The 23681-nt window shown below is 52.2% G+C and overlaps 1 protein-coding gene and 1 long non-coding RNA gene across 3 annotated transcripts in view; one reads left to right on the top strand and one right to left on the bottom strand.

Moving 5' to 3' along the window:
* Positions 1-3852, top strand: part of LOC120883732 (uncharacterized) — a 32078-nt gene extending 28226 nt beyond the window's left edge. Inside the window, exon 2 of the long non-coding RNA XR_005725930.2 lies at positions 3424-3852. This is a non-coding gene — a long non-coding RNA (uncharacterized LOC120883732). The remainder of the gene's footprint in view (positions 1-3423) is intronic.
* The window catches only part of Ramp1 (receptor activity modifying protein 1), a 37068-nt gene continuing 15681 nt past the window's right edge, over positions 2295-23681 (bottom strand). For both annotated transcript variants that reach the window (XM_005326381.5, XM_078018336.1), the window contains one exon: positions 2295-2963. In XM_005326381.5, coding sequence (XP_005326438.2) covers positions 2708-2963 — 256 coding nt within the window. In that variant the 3' untranslated portion in view covers positions 2295-2707. The remainder of the gene's footprint in view (positions 2964-23681) is intronic.

The raw sequence follows: 23681 nt of genomic DNA, 5'->3' as shown, positions 1-23681 counted from the left end.
CACCCTTGTGGCTGGACCTGGTACCTGCCGCTGCTTCCTCAGACCATGTTTCTAATCCAGAAATGGAGTTCCTGGCCCTATCCCCTCTTCCTACCCCTTGAAGCGGCCCACGGATGACTCCTAGTCAGGGAGCAAATTTCCCAAGTCTCCTGCCAGTGTGTCTCTCAGGAGGGGCTCAGATGGGTGGGGGAGGGCACCTGCCTGGCCGTCCCCAGGCCCAGCGAGAAGGGTGAGATGCAGGAAGGGTGAGAGAAGGGTGACTTGCAGGCTGAACAGCAAGCAGCTCCGCACTCCTCTGCCGGGCACATGTGTAACCAGAGCAAAGACCAGCCTCGAGGTGTCCCAGGAAGAAAGACCAAAGTCAGGTCCCAGGTCACCTCCCCGGGCAGCCTTGGAAAATGCTGAGTTGTACGTTTTCCTTACCTTTGTTCTAAGGGGAACCAAAGGGCAATTATGTCCCCCACACGGAGAACAGCACCTACAGCCTCACCTACCAGGGCCCCCGGGCTCTGCTCCCACACCCTCCCCCTACTCCCGCCCAAGCATGTGGCTCCTCTGGCGGTGGCCAGCTCTTGAAGGAGCTTAGACGCCATCCCTGGGGTAGGGTGGACGACCTGGGTGAGGCCACCTCTCCCCATGCACAGGGAGCCAGAGCGATCAAGAGGTTGCTCAAAGTTACAGAGCCGGGAAGGAGTCATCAGTGTCCAGGGCCTGCTCGGCCACGGGCTTCCCAATGCCTCCAGGAGCCATCTGTCACCAGAAAGTGACGTTCAGCAATCAGGATGGGGACTAGATCCAGACTGTAGCATGCTGTTACCATTTCTCGGGTCACGTCAGGCAATTCTCCCCCAGGGTGACGTGGCATGGGACTGTGTAACACACGACACGGAGGCCATCTCACCTCCCTGTTTGGAAATGTCTTTCCAGTGACCTCCGGACCACAGGAAAATCCCCATGTGCTCCACTTCAGGAAACTGGTCATCTGGAGTTCATCTAAGCAGCTGCCCCCAGCGGGGGCCGAGCATGTCTCCCCACAGATCGGCCCCCCACCCCGTGTCCTTTGCACATCTCTGATCATGTCTTTGGGACACATTTCTAGAAGGGGACTTTTTGGTCCGTATTTCTCTAGCTTGTCCTGCAGGACAACGGTGCAGATTTCCTTTTTTCAAGGCGAGAGGCAGATCCCACAGCTGGGCCCAGGGCTGCTCTGAGAGGAGGGAAGTGCTCTGGGTCGCAGCTCCTCTGCAGGCCCAGGCTGTTCCTGGCCCGCCTGGGGACATCTTTTCTTTGAAGATGATCTCAATCCAGAGCTGCTTCTGGCTTCCAGGAAAGCCTGAGCATTCCATCCCCGGAGCTTGTTAATGAGCAGCGCTGGGAGCCACAGCAGACGCCAGCTTCTGGTTCCAGGCTGAGTCCCTGCTCCCAGCTGCTTTGGGATCCTCAGACTTCCAGCCAACTTTCCCCCTAGGATTTCCATAATGAAGCTGGGGAGAAGGGGCCATTTATTCAGCTCAGGACACAGATAAAGCTAGTCAGTCTTATCCTTCAAATTAAAACTCTCATTGCACCGGGCACAGAGGCACACGCCTGTAATCCCAGCGGCTTGGGAGACCGAGGCAGGTGGATCACGAGTTCAAAGCCAGCCTCAGCAACAGTGAGACACTAAGCGACTCAGTGAGACCCTGTCTCTAAATAAAATGCAAAATAGGGCTGGGGATGGGGCTCGGTGGGAGTGCCTCTGAGTTCCTGGGTACCAAAACAAACAAACAAAAACCCCCACAAAAACTCTCATTGCCTTCCCAGGCCTCCCAGTGTGGCCAGGTGGGTGGGGAGTTCAAGGTGAGGTCAGAAGCTGGGGGGCACCATTTCGGGGCCCCTCTTGGCCTTCACCCATCCTGCATGGTAGGGTTTCTTGGGGACTTTTATTTGAGAAAAGGCTCCCTTGGGTAAGTCAGGCAACAACTTCAACTCTTCCACTTCTGTGAAATGGGACCAAGACAAGCCGTCGCCACGGCTGCTCCCGGGAGTTTGTGAACACAGCTCCCTCGCCTGCTCCTGGCTCACGCACACACTATTCTATTCTTGTTGCTGTGTTTATTATTTCCAATGCTAAAAGCAGGGGCTGTGGGGTGGTGTCCACATGGCACCGTCACCGCCACCGGAGCCTCAGACACCGCCTCCGTGACGAGCCCCTGAAGACCCCACCTGTCAGAGGAGACGCGTCTGCCCAGAGTGACTTCCTCAGGCTCTCATCCCAGGGACAGGTCATTTCTGTCCAGAAATAAGGACACTCCTTTGGTTCAGAAGATGGTTTTATTCAGAAGCTACACATGTACACAAACACAGCTAAGGGGGGACCTGGGATGCAGGTGGGGACATTGTGGGTTGCATGCATGCTAGAGGCCCAAGCGTGGCACTTCCCAGGGACAAGTCAGCGCTGTCCCTTCTTCCCTCCCGGAGGCTCGAGGTGAATCACCAGCACGATTACTCTCAAGTCCTGTGGGCACCTCTTTTTTTTTTTTAATCTTCATCTTATTTCTTTACTTTGATGCGGTGCTGAGGGTGGAACCCAGGACCTTGCACGTGCTAGGCGAGCGCTGTCCCGCTGAGCCGCCGCCCAGCCCTGTGGGCTCCTCCTGTGCGAGGAGGTCACCCCGAGCTCCCCTCCCTCCCCAGCCCCCCACGCTTGGCAGGCGGCCCAGGCCGCCTACACGATGCCCTCGGTGCGCTTGCTCCTCCAGACCACCAGCGCCGTCATCAGCAGGGTCACCAGGATGGGCAGCACGATGAAGGGACAGAGGATGCCCCTGGCTGGGTCCTGCACGGACCTGCCGGAGATGGCGCAGAGCCTGAAGTAGTGGCGGTGGATCGCCACGAAGAACCTGTCCACCTCCGGGTTGGGCCAGAAGCAGTCCAGGTTCGCAGCCGCGGCCTTGGTGCACTCAGTGAGCTCCCCGTAGCTCCTGTGGAGGCAAAAGGAGGCCATCAGGGCACCCCGCTGGGCTCAGTCCCGAAGCCCAGGCTCTGAGGCAGTGGCCCTGGCTTTAGGAGGTGAGGGTCCTGCACCAGCAGACTGCTGGGCACACCACCAGAGGACACGAGCTGCCCGCCACACCCGGGGCTGTGGGCTCTGTGCCGTGGTAGGACCCGTTCACACCCTGACACGGCCGCCTGCCAGGTCCCTGCTGAGCCACTCACCCCACGAGTGGCAGTGACGGTGGGTAACTGAGCCAGTTTCTTCCTGTCAGGATCTGGGGTGCCCACAAGGATTTGAGGTGCAGCGAAGTTAACCGCAGCAACAGAACCCCAAACCCAGCATGGCTCCAGAGGAGATGGACTCCCATCCCACACCACCAGCCCACCCGAAGGGGTGTGCCCATCTCCAGATGCCAGTGACATCTGCCTGTCCCTTCTGTTCCACAGGTGGCGCTCAGCATTCAAGTGGAAGTTACCCAGGGTTTTGTTCAGGAACAAAGAACAACCAACGTGTTGCCAAGAGAAAAAATGATCAACAGAATCAGACTTGGAGGTGACTGGGGGCGAGTGTCAGACAATGCGGCCACTGGCCTGGCCTCTAGTGCGGTGGTGTGGGAGACAAAGAGCCTGGCAGGAGGTCCTGAGGTCATGCTGGGCTGTCCTCCGGAGTGAGTGATGTGGTCCTCACCAGGTGGTGGCCACAGAAGCCCGCTCCCCTCTGGCCAGCCTCCAGCTTCCTGCCTGGGGACGGGATCTCTTGGACCTGGACATGCCCCTGTGGTTGCCATTTGTCATAAAGAACCTCATCAGAGCCCATGCCATGCCATTTGGACTTTTAGCCTCCAAAATGTGGGCTAAATAAACCTGTTTTCTTCATGAGTAGTTTGCTTCAGGTGTTTTGTTATCGTGATGACAACAGATTAATGTAGGCAGGAAATTTAAAATGATTAGTATGATAAAGAGTCTAGCAGAAAGGTAGACAATGTGCGTGAACGGGTGGGGAATTTCAGCAGAGATGGAAACTCTAAGGCAAGTAAAAGAAAATCACTAGAAACAGAAAGCAGCATATCAGAGATGATTCCTTCTTATGGGCTCATCAGCAGAAGGAGTCAGTGAAATTGAAGATAGATTGGTAGGAATTACCCAAATGGAAACACAGGGAAGAAGAAGGGGTGGAAACCAAAGCAGAGCATCCAAGAACCTTGGTAACGTAATACCACCACACATGATGCCAACTCTCCGGCAGATCTGACCCAGGGGGAGGAGCAAAGGGAGTACAAGAAAGATTTGGTGAGACAACAGCTGAGACCATCCCCCAAATAAGGAAAAACATCACATCATACCCCCAAGAAGTTTAGGGAAGCACAGACAGGCCCGAAAAACAGCACAGCAACACCAAACAACCATACAGACATTATCAAAGTCACATGGCCTAACCAGAGAAAGAAGTCTGGGGGGGTCCTCCAAACGGGTCAGAGCCGACTTCTTATCAGAGGCTGGGCAAGCCGGGAGACTTCCTTAAACAGAACCCTATACCCAGCAAAATACCTTCCAAATAGGAGGTTGAAATAAAGACTTTTTCAGAAGAAACTGAGTTTATTGACAGGAATGTTAAAGAAAACCCAGAACTCGGTCAAAAGAATGTACCAGAAAGTTTCAGATTCATTCAAAGAAGTGAAGGGCTCTGGAAGTGGCAAACATGGAAGGTAAGTCAAGTCACTTTTTCTGATTTTTAACCTAGAAAAGTTTGTGACTGGAGCAAGGCCGTGCAGCAAATACGGGGAGGCCCCAGGAGCGCTTTAGGGGGCCATCTGAGGAAAGTGGGGGGCCTCGCAGCATCCCAGCCCCTCCACCCCGCCCACACGTGGCCTCTGAGCTGCGGGGCTTCTCTCTCACCCCAGTGGCCTCCTGGTGCAACTCCGGAGCACGGGCCTCCTGCAGCCCCCGAGTGGCCACGTGGAGGGAGGGACGAGGCAGACAGTGGGGACTGGTCCCTTCTGCTCGCCGGCATGGGGTGCATGGTCTTTCCCAGAGAGCAAGGACTCAGGCTTCAAGTAGAAAACAGAAGTGGAAGAAGCCACAGAAGTTGTGACAGGCCGGATCTCGTGAGGAAGCAGTGACTCAGTGCGTGCCCAGTGCCTGGACACCACAAGCTCCAGAGTGTAGGTGCCACTGCTGGAGGTCCAGTCCACCCTGGGAGCTGGCCGTCAGACCGACACACACACTGGTCTGAATGACTGTCCTCTGTCCCCCACAAACCCACAGGCAGTTTCTGGTGACATGACTGAGAACACTGAGCCCGTCCTCTGTGGCCTGAGGAGTGGAGCTGGGACACCTCCACGGGAGGGGGCGCCTCTGGGCTGGCCAACCTGAGCAGGAAGGAGCCCGACTCCGGAAGCCACCTCGCCATGGCTCCACAGCCAGCCACGCTGAGGCTGAGCCCGTGGCAGGCTATTCCGGGACCAGGCGCTCTCTCCTGGATGGGCTGGTGTAGAGTGAAGCCATGTACCGCTAAAAATATCTCCAGTGTGCGGGTGGCTGCCCACTTCATCCTGTTTATTTATACAAAAGTGACAGCTGAGGCTTTCAATGCTGTTGTGAGTTCTGTCAGTAAAGACGAGATGAAAGAATTCCAACCCCCGCCCCAGGGCGGACATTCTGCTCTAAAGCACACAGCCTGGCTCAAGACCCAAAATAGTCCTGAAAAGTCCTCTGGCTTTGACTCTGCATCTTCAGTTCTCGTGTCACTGAATAATTACCCTTTTTTGGCTAGGATTGTTATTCTGGGCCACAGAGCAAATTCAGCTTGGAATGTTCCTGAATTCTATGGTGGGAGTTTCCCGAGCCTCTAGGTCCCAGCGCAAGGCTCCGGAACCATGGTGCATGGCTGCGGACTTGTTGACAAGATGGTACCCACTCACGTCCACAGGTGCGCCACCTGCTCTGGGGAAACCCAAGGCTGCCGCTGTGCCCACAACCCCCCGCTGCCCTCATACCAGGTGTGTGGGCCTGGGCCCTGCTGCCCACGGCCTAGGTTCAAGTCCCCGCTCCATCTCTCATCCTGAGGTACCCGGGGACCCATCTCACCTGTTCCCACCTTGGTCTGCTTACATTAAGAGCCAGGCCTGGGACCCACTTCCAGGTGACCCACTTGAGGAGCCTGTCAGAATGCCAACTAACAGGGGCATTTGGATGGGGAGGGCAGGGAGGGAATTTGGGAAACAGAGTGAGGCCTGTGAGGTGTCTGGCTGGGTCTCTCTCTGGAAATAGAAATGGCTAATAATCATCTGAAAAAATATTTAGCTCTGTTAATAAGAAAAAAATTAAAAAGCAAACATTAGTATGATGTTTCTCTCAAAAACAAGAGGCATGGCTCTTTCTGGGAATTATCCTAAGAGAAACATTTGAAATGTAGACAAAAGTAAAGAAAGAAGGTGCTCTCTGCAGGGGTATGTTATGCAAAACTGCAAACAAGGGAGTGGCCAAGCAGGCTGAGGCTCTCTTGGGTAGCTACCATAGGAGAAATTCCAGATGTGGGCAAATATTTATGTTATGATGCTGAACAAAGCAGCAACTGATTAGCCCAATTACACAAGCCCAGGTGGCCTTGTGGGAGGAGGGGACATGCCCTTCAGGATATCTCGAACCACCAGAATGACAGTGATTTATAGGGCTGTGGTTCTCTTACGTACTGTTTTGGATTTTCCAAGTTCTCTACAGTAAGCGTACATGTTTACTGGTGAATCATAGTTGTACATATTGAGGGGATTTGTGTCACCTACTCATATATGCATGCAGTAAGACAGCATCATTTGGCCAATCTCACTCCCCCCACGTCCCCTCTCCTTCCCTCCTCCTGCCCTACTGATCTCCCTTTGATTCTTAGGAGATCCACCCCACCTTTCTTTCTTTTTTTTTCCTCTCTAGCTTTTGCCTAAGAGAGAAAACATACGACCCTTGACCTTCTGAGTTTGACTTATTTCACTGAACATAATGGTGTCTAGTTTCATCAGTTTTCCTGCAAACACCATGATTCCATTTTTCTTACGGCTGAATAAAACTCTACGTGTATACAGACCACATTTTCTTTATCCACTTATCTGCTGATGGACAATGGGGCTGAGTCCCCAGTCTGGCTCCTGGGAATCGAGCTGCTACAGACATGGTGTGCGTGTGTCGCTGCATTGTGATCACTGTAGTTCTTCAGGGTAAACACTGAGGAGTGGTCCAGCTGGGTCCCGGGTGGTTCCTTGCCTATTTTGAGGGATCTCCTTACTGATATCCATGGGGCTGTGTAAAGAGTATTCTTTTCCTCCACGCCCTCTCTAGCGTTGAGCATGATTCGTATCTTGATGGCTGCCATGCTGATTGGTGTGAGATGAAATCTCAGTGCAGTTTTGATTTGCATTTCCTTAATTGCTAATGAGCACACATTATTTTTTAATATACAATTCTATAAAAGAGCTTATTTTAGGAAGAATGACCACAGAAACTGAATGATGAGGTCACTGGTTTTGCAGCCACATGCTTCATTGCTGTGATAGCAGGAAGCAGTGGTGGCACATGGGCAGCCCCTCCCACTGGGAGGTGGCCACCTCCTTTCCAGAGGTCCTTGAGGTCTCAGTTGCCTCCTGAAAGGAATGGGGTGCCCGCAGTGCCCTGGGCAGGATGCTGTGGGTGAACTTACAACAGCAAGCCTGGTGCCCCCGCTGTGTCAGGGCCAGGCCACTAGGTGGCGTTACCTCCCTGGGGGCCTCCTCATTCTCCTCCCTGTCCCTCCCTCCTCCTGCTGCCCCAGCTCCCCTTCTCCCTAGGCTCTTGCTCCTGCAGATACCTTCCCTCTTTGCCCTGGGCTGTGACACCCACCACTAGGGACCCTCACCCCCAGCTGGAGCCTTGGTGGACGCTCCTCCTGCCCCTTTGCCGGCTAGTCCTCCGAGGACCACATTTGCCTTCCAAAGGGCAGGAGAACCGAGACCTGCTGACACTGGTCGGCCCTGTTCCCTACAGACAAAGAGAGCCTGGAGAGGTGACCTCGGAGGACCTGGGGGTCAGTGCACAACAGGACTGGCCCAGGTTTCAATCCACCTCCAGACAGGCCACACTTCCCTTGTTCCAGAGAACCCCCTCCCACTGAGGCATCCTGGCACCTGTTCTCCCTTCCCCCGACTCCAGGCCCGGCTTCTGTCACCTCCCTCCACCACTCCTGCTCCGACAGCTCCAAGCTGGGAAGGCATCGGGTGCCTCTGCCCAGGAGGGCGGAAGCAGGAGGTCTCCAAGTCCATCCCTGGCTCCTCATGCAGCTGGCTCTGGCACAGTCAGGCTCCAGAGCTGCCAAGGCAGGCTCCCTGCAGAGAGGCCCCTGGGAGGGCGGGCACGATGCCACCTCTGAGAACAGGCCCAGGCAGAACCTGGCTCCTGGGGCTACAAGATGAAGTGCAGTTTTAAAATTCAGGGGGCATCTGAGCAAAGTCACAGGCTGTCCTGTGCTGGCCCCGCTTCCAGGCCCAGGCAGGGGGCTGCTCCGTACCTAGTGATTGTGGTCTGAGAACACAGGACTTGGTGGATGATCACTGAGCTGTCTATTGAAGGCCAGGTACATGGGACCCCTGTGCCCTCTGTAACCCCCCCAAGAAGTTTCCTCAGGCTCCAGAGGGGATTCCAGGTCTAGGGGTGCAGCCAACCCTGGGCCCAGCTGCAGGGCTGGGTGTGGGGCTGCGACTGTACTCAGGCCTGCCTGGGCCCTGCCTGGGCCCAGGGCTGCTACACTTCTGGGGGCTGACGTGTGCACAAGTCCCAGGATCAGGCCTGACAGCCGGGATGCTATATTTGAACACTATCACCCTGGCGACAATGTCCTTGTGAAGCAACACTGGCGGCTGGAAAGGGCTTTTCCCTCCTGTCTTCCCTCGGGCTCAGCATCCAGCTGGTCATCCCAGAGCTTGGCTCTCTGCTCCCTGCCTCTCTGAAGCTGATGGACTCACAGTGACCCTTGGCAGGGCTTCTGGAGGCCTTGAGTAACACGCCCTATTCTCTGCTAGTTGGGTCCCCTGCACTGGGTTGGCCCCACCACAGGTCTCATCAACTCGCTGCCCCATCTAGGTGGCCCCAGTGCCACCCCTGCCCCTCTGCTCCAATCCAACCCTGTTTGGAGCTGGGACAACACTGAGTACTGGGGGAAGGGAAGGCCTGAGAACATTCTACACCACAGAACACCTGGTGTCACGGGACCCTGAATCTCTGTGTTTTCATCTTAAATGGGCAGCTGCCTCTGGCTCACAGCCATGGTGTGACGAGAACCCCGGGGCTACCTGCCTCCCCTCCTAGCATATCTTTTTTTTTTTTTTAATTTTTTTTAGTTGTAGATGAACACACAGTATCTTTATCTATTTCTATGTGGATCCAACCCAGTGCCTCACACATGCAAAGCAGGTGCTTCACCACTGAGCTACAGGCCCCGCCCCGTCTCCTAGCATATCTTGCTGTTGCTGGTCTTGCCACCGACTCTGGACGGAAGCCAACATGGCAGCCAGTGCTCGGCCTCCCATTTCCCCCCCAGTGGAGAGGCAGAGGCCATTCACATATGGGACTCAGCACAGGGCCTGGCCCTGAGTGAGCCGTCAAAGTGGCCCAGGATAGAAATGCTAGAAATGAGCAGGACGCCACACAGACGTGAGGGGCACACAAAGTGGCCTACCTGGCCCTGCTCCAAGGACAGAAACCCAGTCAGGGAGCTGGACTACCCCCCAGGGACAGGGTGTGGGGCAGGAGCTGCCAAAGGCCTGAGGCAGGAACCCACGGGTACCCACTGCCCTGCTTGCTGAGGAACCCCCTCCTCTTGGCTGAGGCCAGCTGGGGGATCAAGGGCAGAGGGAGAGCTGGGAGAGGCAGGAAGTGACTCAAGGTTAAAGCCACCAGAGGTGGGGGCACTGGCTGTGGCTTCTTGGTGCCCTGATGGCTTCCTGTCCTGTCCTCACCCGAGGCAGGAGGCCACACCAATAGGCAGGGCAGGCTGACACCAGTTACACCTGGAGAGGCCAATCTCCACCTGCTGCTGGGGTGGGCCCCGAGGAGGTGAGGGGTTCTGCTACGGTACTCAGGAGAGCAGACAGTCCTGTTCTGCTGGGTCCTGGGTGGCCAGCACCACTGGCCATGTCTGCCAAGTTCCCAGCAAGTAACTGCTGAGCTAGATCTTGCTTCTGAAGCCCCAGTGACCTCACTCAACTTGTCAAAGGAGAACCACGGTCATACAGGAGTGGGACAGGCCACCCCTGTTCCCAGGACTGGCAGCACTTTGTCTCACCTCCTGTGAACAAACATCTATTGGTTCAGACTCTGAAGGTGCTGACACAGCAAGGACCCCAACACCCTAGCAAGAGAGAAGCTTCTAGCCAACCCAGGGGCTTCTCCACCATTCAAAGGCCTCCTGGACATAGGTCTGGGCCATGGCAGCCCAGTGGACGAGGACACTTGGTCATAAATGTGGTGGCCTCTACAGGGTTAGGGTTAGGAGGGTATAGGCACTGGCATTGCCCTCAACTATATTCCCCGGTGGCCCTGGGAGCTGCCTAAGGGCCTTGCACAGGTACTCCCTACCCCACGGGTGCTGGGCTCCATGCCCTGTCCTGCTATTATCCCTTTTGGGTCCCTGTTTCTGGCCTGGATCTCCTGTGCCCTGGCTGAGGGCCTGTTTCTAGGCGGCAGCTCCCTGTCCTCTCTGGTGCCCTGGGTGGAGCCGGCTGCAGCGCTCCCTCCTCCCAGGCCTGCCAACCTGGCCCCCAGGCCACTCAGCCACCACACTCATGAAGATCCCTGCCCAAGCCCCCATCCCAATGCCGCCCCTGCATCTCCCACCTTCTCCTGTGTAACCACCCTGGGTTTCAGGAGATTCGGCCTCTTGGGAAAGAGGTTAATATGTGCATTAGGCTTGGAGTAAAGGAAATGTAATTCACCATAGTATGATTAGTGCCAATGCCCATTGCAACACCCTAACCAGGAAGTGCTTTAGAAAGAGGAGAAGGCCAGGGGCAAAAATCCGATTATCCAGGGAGTTAAAATACAGACAATGTATCCAGGGAGAGGACGCTCCTTCCAGGTAACAGTGTGGGAAAAGTAGAGTCACCTCCCAGCACCTAGGTGGGGAGGGAGGAAGGTTCTGGAGGGACCAGAAGCAGTGTCCTGGGCTGGAGGCATGACGAGAATTTGTGGTCCCACTGAGGACCAAAGCTGGGAACTCCATGCATGCTAAGTCCCCCTGGGTTTACTGAAGCCACCGTGGAATGAGTCATGTGAACATTTTAAACAGAAAACCACACTGGCAAGCATGTCAGAAAGAAAAGGAGGTCACATTTTTAAAAGATTTGTATTTCTACATAAAAACATAAGCTCCTGGAATCATTGTGGCATGGTGGAGCCCACCTGTGGCCCCAGCTGTTTGGCCACTGAGGCAGGAAGATCACTTGAGCCCGAGTTTGAGATTAACCTGGGCAACAAAATGAGATATCTCCTCAAAAAGCAAAACCCAGAGACAAGGAAATGCAGGAGCTCCAGAGAACAGGGCTGCTCCCTGGAGGCCCATCACCCACCCAGCTGTCCCTCGCGTACCCAGGCAGCAGAGCTCACGAGAAATCTGAGCTCCGTGGAGGCATTAATCATGCGGCTTATTTCTAGGACCTACTTCATATAATGGCCTGAATTTAAAAGATTCATGGAAAAGGGAGTGATGATGTTAAAAAGAAATGCAAAAACACGGCTGAGCTCACGACCTATTTGTGAAGACGAGTGAACAAAAGCCCTTTCAGAGCCAGGTGGTCACTGTGAAAGTGTGCAGACAGTGTGGCCTGGAGACACACACACAGCGTGAGAATGAAGGCCGGACTGAAGCGAGGGCAGAGAGAAGAGGCAGGCTCTAGGACCTTACCCGTAATGGTGAGGAGAGGGCGTGGAGGGAGCCCAGACCCAGGGACTCCTTCTAGAGGGGCCAGTGCTTGTGGCTTGTCACTGGGGAAAGCCAGGCCTGGGAACACCACTTGTTCCCACTGCAGCTGGAGGGTGGAAACAGCTCGCCAATATTTCAATCTCGCTTAAAAGAAAAACCACCTCATCGTGTTTCAACAATGGGGAGGAAAAAAATCAGCACAGAAAGAGAAAAATCAAGACAAAGAACGGAGTGGCTGAAGATAACAGAAAATGGACACGTACACTGGAATCTCACTATTCAAAGGCTCATCGCTCTACAGACGGAAAAAAATCCAGCAAAAACTGCCCGCAAGAGAGATGATGAAAACAAATATCCAGGAACACAAAAAAGAGTCAGCCAACGCCAAGCATTGGAATGCCAGAATCTCAATGTTTGTTGACTCTAAATACTATAAAAACAGGGCGAAATATGTATGTAAATACCTGCTAGGAAAATAAATGACAAAAAATGGTTAGAATTGAAGGCTTTCAAATGCAGCCAAAACCTCAGACACATAAAGGAGTTAATAATGGTTGTTTTGGTGGGAATTAAATAGAACAGAGAATGGATTTCATTTTCAAGTATTCATTGTGTTCACAAAAGATCATACTAGGTTATAAAGGATATGTCCACAAAAACACAAAAGGTGAAATTATCTGTTCTGCATTCTTTCCCTTGGTCAGGGGAATAGATTCAGACTGAACCTGTGAGAATAAAATATAGCTGCAAAGGGAGCAGATGATCCCCAGAAGAAAGACAAGAGCATGGAAAGAAGACTGTTCAGAGAAGTGTGAAAAAAGCTGACATATCAGAATCCACAGAAAATGACGAGGTCTTTAGAGAACCCATCACGGCTTTAAATGCTTTAATTACGTGTTCTAAAAAGTGAGGAAAAGCCAGGCACAGTGGCACAAGCCTGTAATCCCAGTGGCTCGGGAGGCTGAGGCAGGAGGATCTAGAGTTCAAAGCCAGCCTCAGCAATGGCAAGGTGCTGAGCAACTCAGTGAGACCCTGTCTCTAATTAAAATACAAAATAGGGCTGGGGATGTGCTCAGTGGCTGAGTGCCCTGGAGTTTAATCCCTGGTACCAAAAAAAAAAAAAAAAAAAAAGTGACGAAAAATAAACAAAGCATACCATTAAATCTTAGGAAAGAAGGGATTTTTTTTTAAAGGAAAAAAGAGGGAAGGTCAAATGATAAAAGTAAAAATGAAACATTTTAAAAGACATGGCTATGGAAATCCTAGCCTATTCTCTAAAGACCCTAAAAATGTGCATATTAGGTTAATGAAAGAGTTGGCCTCCTCATTTCCTTTTGATGAATGAGGTCGCATGTAAACAGAGAAAAAAGGGAAAAAAGAAGAAAAACCTGGATAAAACAAAAACCGAAGCATAAACTTGCATATACAGGATATTGAATATTTAAAGGAATACAATGTTCCACTGTTTTAGTAAACTAGAAATCTGAAGGCTACAGACCAAATAAACATAGATGAAATACAAACACTAAAACATGAAACAATCAAAACAAATAGCAGAGAAACAAATGGGAGAAGGAATCTTCAGACCACCTGGATCGGATGGTTGTAGTGATTAATTCATTCAAATGTCTAAGGAGTAAGTTCTGCCTACACCCCAAGTTGTTTCCCCTGCTGACTCTAGAGCCAAGGTCAGCTAGCATGCATGCTCCATCAGGCAGAAGTGATGCTCATCCTAGAACCTTGTTAAGGAATTTCCCAGGAAGAAAATGCCGTGTACCTTTCCCTGAAAAGGGCAGAGGCCTCTAGAGCGTAAGCAGCGACGGAGCCAGCAGGACTCACGCCCGGGGTCCCACTCGGAACTCCAGGCTTGGCCCACAGCAATTTTCCTCTCAATTGCTAAAGGCAGTATCATAGGATAAAAATGGGTAACAGAAGAACTGTGAGATGCTTGAACTTTGATTACAAGGGTTAGAGAATGGAGGGCTGTAGAGATGGGGAGGTTCGTCAGCTCTGCCACCTATGGGCTGAGAACAGACTTCACATTCTTGGTTTTCTTTTGGTACCAGGGGGATTGAACCCAGGGGCATTTAACCACTGACCCATATCCCCAGCCTTTTAAAAATATATTTATTTAGAGACAGGGCCTTGCCTAGTTGCTTAGGGCCTCGTTAAATTGCTGAGGCTGGCTTGGAACCTGTGATCCTCCTGCCCGAGCTTCCCAAGTGGCTGGGATTACAGGTGTGTGCTACTGCACCTGGCAAGACATCACACTTTTGAACCTTAATGCAAAGCCCACTAGCATTGGCTCCTCCGGTGGAGGCCACTGCACCTTGCCTGCAAGCCAAAAATCCAGAAGCAGCACTCACTCCTTAGGACCACCTTCCCATGCCCAAACTGTCTGCTTGCTCAAGGCTGGCCCTCTTCCCTGCAGCTGACACAGGTTCCATGAGCAGCACTGCTTTCCTTCCCTGAAGGCTCCTTAGAACACGTGCTCGCTCTCAGCTGGTCTCCTGGGTGTCTTCAAGGCCACTCAGCCCTGCTACTGGTAGGTTTGGGAGCTCGTCCCAAGATAGTCTTTCCCTTCTGGTCAGCATCTGCACAGGCTCAATGAACTCCATCATTTAATTTTAATTTTTTTTATTTTAGTTGTTGATGGATCTTTATTTTAGTTGTATGTGGTGCTGAGGATCGAACCCAGTGCCTCACACATGGCTAGGTGAGCGCTCTACCACTGAGCCACAGCCCCAGACCAACTCTATCCTTTTAGAGATCTCAATCTCAAAAGTGTTGGGTGCACACAGCTGATCAGTCAAACTAGGCCACGGCCAACTCTCAGGATAATTGGGGGCTCCCTCTGCTTGCAGGGAAAGGATTCTCAAAAATGTGGTGCTTCCCAAATCAACTGCTTGATGACTGGCCATCTCAATGACCTTTCGAAGAATTTGACAAAGCGGAGACATTTTTTAAAAAATCCTATTGTTGAACCAGTAACTTTTTAATTGTGCTGATGGGTCAGAGAAAAAAATGTTTTTAAAAACTTCACTCCAGACACCCACAGCCAGCTCCGAAGTCTCTGCCATCCCCCCTCTCTGGCAAACTGGTTCTTAATTTCTTTTGTGAAAATAGGCAGAAACTATATCAAGGAAAGCCAAACACAATTCAAATAAAATGAAAGTGGAACAGCTCAGAGAGGTCTTCGGATCTGTAGAAAATATTATAAAGTCATGGTGACTTAAGTGGTATGGTATGGCCCCAACCGTAAGTAAAAATTAATTGAAATAGATTCTAATGTGCAGAGGAAGGTAAAATGCGTTCAAGGGAGCACAGCAGAACAATGGACGTGGGAAACACTGTGCATCAAATTACAAGACAATCAAGGAAGGAACAAAATAATATTGACTTCCTTCTCCAGGAATATGCAACAAGAAAACCAGTCAAAGAAATAAACAGAGTCAGGACCCGCAGTGGCATCTTCGTAACAGCGGCAGGAGCAGGCTAAGGCAGCCAGGGGCATGTCAACTGGTCACCCTGCTGGGCTGCTGCCCAGTTCCCCAGTGCAGGCAAACTCCTTCCGACCAGCCTGAAGGAGCACATTCTTAAGGATGTGGATGCTCCATTTTTTGCCAACACAAGAAGCTGGGAGAAGAGGAGGCTCAGAGAAAAGGCTGTTCCTGAGTGAGCCCCACCAGCACCTTATGCTTCAGTACTGGAAAGTCACTTGGGAGAAAGGTGCCCTCAAAACATGCACAGGAATCGGGCTGCTGTGTCGTGCTACCTGGTGACCCTCCCAGGGTGGCCCTCTCAAAGTGGACTTAGAACATCTCTGGCCCTGTGTGTTTCTGGACATGTCTACCAATTGAATGATGAGGGGCTGGGTCCTGGGGATTCCCATTACCTGGTCAGGGACGGCTGGGTGAAGGTCAGCATCAGGAAGGGACCCTGGCCACCCCTACCCTGCCACACGACACTCACAGCCCCCAGCTGATGCACTGAACAACCACTTTTCCTCATCTCTCCCACCACGCACCTGCCTCATCCCCTGCCACGTGGACAGCCCCAGGAGGCTGCTTGGGGCAGGGCTATCTGGACTGGGCTTGGTGAAGCGCAGGGCGAACAAGTTTGGCCTGTCTCCAGGGACCGTCAAGTCCTGTCTGCACAGCCTGGACGGCTCTGGAACTTTCTGGGCCAAGAGGAGGGGGAGGGTGGTTGTCACAGCAGCATATCCAAGGGGGACGGAAGATGATCTTCAGCCCCCATCACTGGACATGCTCCACCTGCTTGCCCTTCCGCTCCTGACTGGAATCTGTTTAGTGTCATCCCATGACTGACCTTTTATATCTGACACAGCCTAGTTTCATTCCCAGGGAAGTTCATTGCCTGATAGGAAGGACGTCCTGGCGTGGCGGGCTCTGTGCCATCACTGGGCTAAGGGCCGCTGTGGTCTGGAGGGCTTGGGATGAAGGGGAGCTGAGGACGGTGCAGGGCCCTGGGCATGGAGTAGAGGCCAGCAGTCCTCCTCCCAGTCTCTCCCACAAGGACCCTCTGCTGATGGCCTCTACAGGTGCACTTCTCTGAGAGCTTTCTGAGAAAGAAGGTGGGATTCTTCTTCTCCTACCCCCAGAGCCCCCCAGTCCTGCAGCTGGGCATCCACAGAGCCTCCAGGGATCCCCATTAGAACCCATCTTGGAGCAGGCATCCAGTATTCAGTGAGGCCACTGTGACTGAAAGGCCACTGTTGCCTGTGAGGGTCTCCCACTGCAAGACGTGCCGCCAGCTGGTGGCACACAGCAGGGGGAGGGGTGCCTGCTGGCAGGTGACAAGGCAGCTGGGGGGGGACTATGAGCCACACCCTGTCCGCCCAGTCTCCTACAGCCCCTCTTCTCCCCCGCATGCCCCTGCAGGCCGCACCTGGCAAGTGGTGGGGAAGGTGGGTTCCAGGCCCTCCTCTGCAAGCCCGGACCTGGGCACGGGAAGCTCCCACGGACCTTTGTTCCTCCTCAGCACACCCTGCCCTCCAAGTTTGGTCCTGTGGCTCCAAGATCTGGATCTGGACCCTAGGTCAGCCGCAGTGGAGCTTGGAGGGGACGGTGTTTGGCAACCAGATGAGCTGCCCTGGCTGAGGGACTGTCACTGTGGACAGGCTCCAGGCTGGTGCAGGAGAGCTGTGGCAGTACCCATGGGCACTTTAGGGACACATTTTTGAGAGGGTGGGGAAAGGATCTCCTGCCCCCTTTCCACTGCCACAGAGAGGGATGAAGCCTGAAAGACAATGTGGCAGTGGGCAGGTGTGGTCTAGACCCAGGCGCTTGCCTTCAGATCCTGTGACACATGACCATGCCGGGCACCCTTCCATGGAATCTACACACGTGGATAACAGCCTCCCAACCCTTGCCATGAGGCTGAGCACAAATGTGACCCAAATGCCCATGGCACCTGGAAAGTTCCAGAGAAGATGCCTCCATGGACGGTCTCACTGGGGAAGTGAAGCAGCCCTAGCCCCTGCTTTGAAGACTCCAGGCAGGTGGAAGGGATGCAGGCCAATAGGCGTCCTGTGCGAGACCCCTGGCAGATGGCTGCTTGCTGAGCACCCTGGGATAGGCACCCCAGGACACCTTGGGGAGGTAAGTGAGGCTGGGCAGGAGCACAGGGATTGTGGCATGCCCACCACCCCAGAGCTCTTGTGATCTGCAAAGAAGCTTCCTCTCAGTTCCTGTTGTATTCAAAACAAAAGCAGCTGTTGCAACTTTGCTGCAGAGTTCTGAAGAATTTCCTGACTTGAATCTTTTAACTGGGACACACAAAGGAGGCTCTGTGTTCCAACATCAGAAAGGGGGACGTGGCAAGCCCAGGAGAAGCCCACAGTAGGTCAATGCACCCTGCCCAGGTTGGCAGTCATCTGGATGCTGGGCCTCCTACCTAAACTGACATCCCGAGAAACAGTCGCAGCAGGAACCTAAACCCTTGCCCGGCATCCTCCAGGGAACCTGCTGTGCAGCCAATTGCCTGCTGGGGCCCTGACACCCTTGCCCATAACTGGGAAGCTCTGGGGCCGGGCCAGGCCAGAGGGCTCTTCATCACCCAGCGTGGGGTCAGTGCAGAGGGATCCTCCAGAGGCAACCTCGAGTCCTCCACCTCTCAGACTCTGGCCAGGGCCATAGAGACCTGGGCCCCTGGATGTAATAAGACACAGAGTGGTCAGTGTTTGGCCATGCAGAAGCTTTAGGGCAGAGGGAGCAGGTGCCTGGTCCTGTGAAGGTGAAGTTGGGCTCTCTGGGTCACAGCAGACAGTGGCCTGTCTCCCAGAGCTCCTGCCTTTGGCATGACACCTTGAACCCTGAAGTTGTCCAGAAGGGGAGGAGCCGAGAGGACCTTTCTGTCATGGCCAATCTAGCATTGCTTGTCTAGGTAGGAAACCTCATGTGGGGTCACTTTAAAACCAACCACTTTTCTAGAAATTTGAAGACAGAAGTACCATATGGCCTAGAAACCCCATCACTGATTTCACCAGAAATGCAACTGGTATGTCAAAGAGATGCCTGCACTCCAAGTTCACTGCAGCACAGTTCACAACAGCCAAGAACGGAGGCACCGCAGCCCCCATCAACGACGCCTGAATGGGCAAAGGAAATGCGGTGCTGACGCATCACAGGGAGCAGTTCAGCACCAAAGGAGGAGGAGATGCTGTCCTCTGCCCCAGCGTGGATGGAAGAGCAGATCACATTAAGGGAGATGAGCCCGGCAGAGCCGACCACAGAAAGACGAGTAGAGTCTGCTGTCACCCACGTGTGGAATCTAAGGGTTGGTCTCCCAGAGCCTGGGAGAGCGGGAGGGGAAGATGGAGGGTGATTGGTGGGGACCAAGCTACAGAGAGTAGGAGCAAGAGGTGGGGGGTGTTGCACCGCAGCGTGGTTATAGATGAGGAGTCTGTTCTCACCATGAATAAAACAGACATCAGAGACGGAGGTCTGCCCTGATTGAAATACTGCATAATGTATACACACATCTTAAAACACCACATCGTACCCCACGGATATGTACGATTTTTATGTTGTTATGTACCAGTTGAAAATATCTTAAGTTAAAAAACAAAGAAGCCACCCACTTTCTAGTTGAGTCCTGGCATGTTCGAGATTCTTCTACATTGTTTTGCTTTCCCTTCCTTCCAACACCCACACCAAGGTCTCTGGAAATGAGAGTTCCTGACGACACATTTTTCCATGTTCTCCCCAATTAGATTATATTCCCAGCAAATACACTAAATTACATTGCATTTCTCCTCATAGACGAGGGGTGCAGTTTAATGAGATCCTCCTGCCATTCCCCCTCAAATGACAGCTGCAAGGTGCACAGAGGGGAGCTTGGCCTGTGAGCTCACCAGCTTTGCAGAGACCTGTTTGGTACTGAACCATCTGTCCACACTGGCATCAGTGGCCACAGGCCAAGCCTTAGTTGTTACAGACCTGGAACAGGCAGAAGCAGAGCAGCCCACAGCTCCAGGAGGGCCGTCCGAGAAGGTCTGGTGCCGTTTGGCTGGAGGTGGCCTGAATGTCCCTGTCAGTCCTGGGACTGCGCTCAGGCGTCTCTCCCTCTGAGCAGTGGTGCACAGTGGGGCTAAGGCCTCCTAGAACCCTCCAGTGTCTGTGAGGTGGGCCGACGAGGGTCCTCCTTTCTGTCTGCTTGACACAGGAGGCGGCTGTTGGACTGGGCCTGGGGAGCTGGCTGGGGAGCTGTCCCCACGCTCCCTGTATATTTGCATATATCCCACAGAAGGCCGGCTGCTCACACTCGGCCTCCCTGACGCACACCCAGCGTCTTCTCCCATCTCTGAGTCTGAAGTGTCCTTACATTTCCAGAGCCACCTGCAGGCGCAGCCCAGGCCCCCAGGACAACTAGGACTTCAGGCAGGTAGGGGTGCCTCTGTCCCCAGGGCTTCGCCTTTAGAGTCCCCTGCCCTCAGTGTCAGCCCGGTCCTAGACACCCGAGCCCACAGCTGCCCTGCTCTGTTTGCCCCAGTGACAAGCCTCAGGTGCACTTGGCCCAGAAAGGGTCCTTTCCCTATGCCTAAGACCCCCACCCAATTACCTGCCTGGCTCAGCCACGGACCCTGCTCGGGACGGCAGAATCTGAGTGTCTGCTGATCAGGCCCTCATCTCAGAGCCCTGCTTCCCCAGTGCCACTGCTGCCTGCCGACACCTGCTGACAGCCGGCCCTGCTTCCTGCCTGCACGGTGTGGTGCCTCTCCTCCTCCCCTCTTCTCCTGCTGGATCCTTTAGACAAGCTTGTCTACCCTGGACTCCTCTGCTGAGAAGACCCCAGAAAGGCTGCCTTTAGCCCAAGCACCATGCTTGGTCTCTCTCTCTCTCTTTAATACCTTTATTTATTTATTTTATGTGGTGCTGAGGGTCGAGCCCAGGGCCTCACACGTGCTAGGCGAGCGCTCTACTGCTGAGCCCCCAGCCCCAGCCCCTAGCTTGGTCTCTTGATGCACATGGACTCCGCCAGGCCTGTTGGATGCTGGCAGGAGCTGAGATGGCTGCTGAAGCCCAGTCTTACTCCTCTGTGGTGGAAGGGCATCCCTGCACCTCCTCTGGGGACCAGGAGAGCACCTTCTGTCACTGGCTGTGTGGCCCTGGGCATACAAAGTGGGGATACAAGAATCCTGTGTCTCGGCAGACCATTGCTTACTTGAATGAGGCAACATGTCGAGTGGCCAGCACAAAGCCTGACGCACAGAGGCACTCACTGATGCTGGTTGCCATGGTAACCAACCAGCGAGCAAAGGGATGATGAGGCACACTCAGCATGAGGCAGAGACGTTGGTTCTGGAGGACAGATTACCAGTATGGACTCAGGCAAATCCACATAAATACAGTTATTTTATACTGGATAAAGGTGCTGAAATCATACATTGGAGAAAAGATAGCCTCTTCAACAAATGGTGCTGGGAAAACTGGAAATTCATATGCAGCAAAATGAAATTAAACCCCTATCTCTCATCATGCACAAAACTCAACTCAAAGCGGATCAAGGACCTAGGAATTAGACCAGAGACCCTATACCTAACAGAAGAAAAAGTAGACCCAAATCCTCATCATGTTGCATTAGGTCTTATGTCCTTAACAAGACTCCTAAAGCGCAGGAGATAAAATCAAGAATCAATAAATGGGATGGATTCAAACTAAAAAGCTTCTTCTCAGTAAAAGGAACAATCAATTATGTGAAGAGAGAGCCTACAGAGTGGGAGAAAATCTTTTCCACATGCACACCAGATAGAGCACTAATCTCCAGGATATATAAAGAACTCAAAAATCTTAACACCAAGAGTAACCCAATCAATAAATGGGCTAAGGAACAGAATAGACACTTCTCAGAAGAAGATATACAATCGACCAATAAATATATGAAAAAATGTTCAACATCTTTAGTAATTAGAGAAATGCAAATCAAAACTACTCTAAGATTTCATCTCACCCCAATCAGAATGGTAACCATCAAGAATATAAACAATAAATGTTGGTGAGGATGTGGGGGAAAAAGGCACACTCATACATTGCTGGTGGGTATGCAAATTGGTGCATCAACTCTGGAAAACAGTATGAAAATTCCTTAGAAAACTTGGAATGGAACCACCATTTCACCCAGCTATCCCACTCCTCAGTCTATACCCAAAGGACTAGAAATTTTAGCATACTACAGGGAGACAGCCACCTCAATGTTTACAGGAGCTCAATTCACAATAGCTAAACTGTGGAACCAAACTAGATGCCCTTCAACAGATGAAAGGATAAAGAGACTGTGGTATATATACATAATAGAATATTACTCAGCTTTAAAAGAGAATAAAATTATGGCATTTGCAGGTAAATGGGTAGAGATGGAGAATATCATGCAAAACAAAGTTAGCCAATCCTAAAAAACCAAAGGCCAAGTATTTTCTCGGATAGTGGATGCTGATCCATAATGGGAAGTGAGGGTTATGGGAAGAATGGAGGAATTTGGGGTAGGGCAAAGGGGAGTAAGGGGAGAGTAGGGGAGAAGGGGGTAGGAAAGATGGAGGAATGAGATGCACATCATTACCCTAGGCACAGGTACAATGGCACGAATGGTGTGATTCTACTTCATGTACAACCAGAGAAGCAAAAGCTTATATCCATCTGTGTACAATGAATTGAAATTCATTCTACTGTCATGTATAACTAATTAGAACAAATTTTAAAAAAAGAAGAGGGAGATTTTTTAAAGGGCTGGGCAAAGTGCACTGGATACTCAAGTACATGCCCAAAGTGGCATCTCCAGTCACTGGGCAAAGATGGACATTTTTCTTTTTTCTTTTTTTTTAATGTGGTGCCAGGGATCAAACCCAGTGCCTCACACATGCTAGGCAAGTGCTCTACCACTGAGCCACACCCTGACCCGTGGGTTTTTTTTTTTTTTTTTTTTTTTGTGTGTGTGTGTGTGGTGCTGGGGATTGAACCCAGAGCCTTGTGCATGGGAGGCAAGCACTTTACCAACTGAGCTATGTCCCCAGCCCTGCAAAGATGGACTTTTTGATAAATGGGACAACTGGGTGGCCCATCCAGAAGACAAAATTTGGTTCATACTTCACACTGCATGCAAGAGTAAACTCCAGACAGACCACGGGTTTGAAGTAGGCAGAGGAAAGCATGGTGAGCCCGGGAAGGCTCTCTGCCACACCTCCAGACGTGTGGAGCAGATGCCTCTGACTATGGTGAACACCCTTCACAGCAATGAAGGCAAAGGAGAAAGGCCACAACCAGTTGGGAGACAGAGGCCTTGGGCCTCTCCTCACACACTCAGGGCTCTTTAAAAGGCCCAGAGGGCTGCGGTGCAGCTCAGTGATGGAGCTCTTGCCTAGCACGTGTAAGGCCTGAGCTCCACCCCCACATGGCAAAGAAACGAAATGAAATGAAATGAAATGCAAAGGACCAGAATATGATAAAAATGGGAAAAGACATGATCAAACCCATCACAAAAGGTACAGGGATGGGACTTAAACATATGAGCGGTGTTGGACTCACTCATAATTAGAGAAGCGTAAAAGAACACACCTCTGAGACATCATTTCTCCCTTATCAGCCAGTGGCAGTCCTCACATGACAACGTGGTGTTGGCAGGCTGTGGGAAGCAGGCAGACCTGGGGCTGCTGGTGGGATGCAAACTGAGGGCAAACAGTAATCCCTAACCACGCTACAAATGCCCTCCCTTTGGACTCATCAATTCTACTTCCAGGTGCCTGCCCTGAAGGTGCAGTTCCTACGATATGAAGACACACAGGCAGGGCCATCTGTGAGTCCTGTGTGAAGTTGGAAGACACTGAAACCAATTTCATAAGAAAATGGTAGAGAATCTGCTCTGTGGAGTACTATGCAACCGTGAAAATGAATAGTAAGCTCTCTGCCCTGATAAAGAGGAATTTCCAGGATAAAGTGAAAGCAAAACAATTGCAAAGCAACCCAACTACACCAAAGTACAAGGGGAGATGCTTAGTAGACGACCCTTGATGTAAGAAAGAGGATGTAAGAAAAAGTGCACACATTTGCTTAGATGTGCAAAAGAAATACAGGAAGGAAACACCAGGAACGAATGAGCTGCTTGCCCACAGGAAGTGGTAAGGATAGGAGAAATGGGAGGGGTAGTAATGGGGAGGAGAGACAGTTCTCTAAATACTTGCTTCAGTAGAGCTGACCTCAGCCACAATGTGAGGGTCAGTCTTATAAGTCAACTTGGCCAGGCTCCAGGACCCAGG

The sequence above is a fragment of the Ictidomys tridecemlineatus genome, chromosome 7, assembly GCF_052094955.1.
Source record: "Ictidomys tridecemlineatus isolate mIctTri1 chromosome 7, mIctTri1.hap1, whole genome shotgun sequence".
In the NCBI taxonomy this organism is placed as follows: Eukaryota; Metazoa; Chordata; class Mammalia; order Rodentia; family Sciuridae; genus Ictidomys; species Ictidomys tridecemlineatus.
Note: the sequence above shows the minus strand (reverse complement) of the source record. Positions and strands in the feature narration are given on the sequence as shown.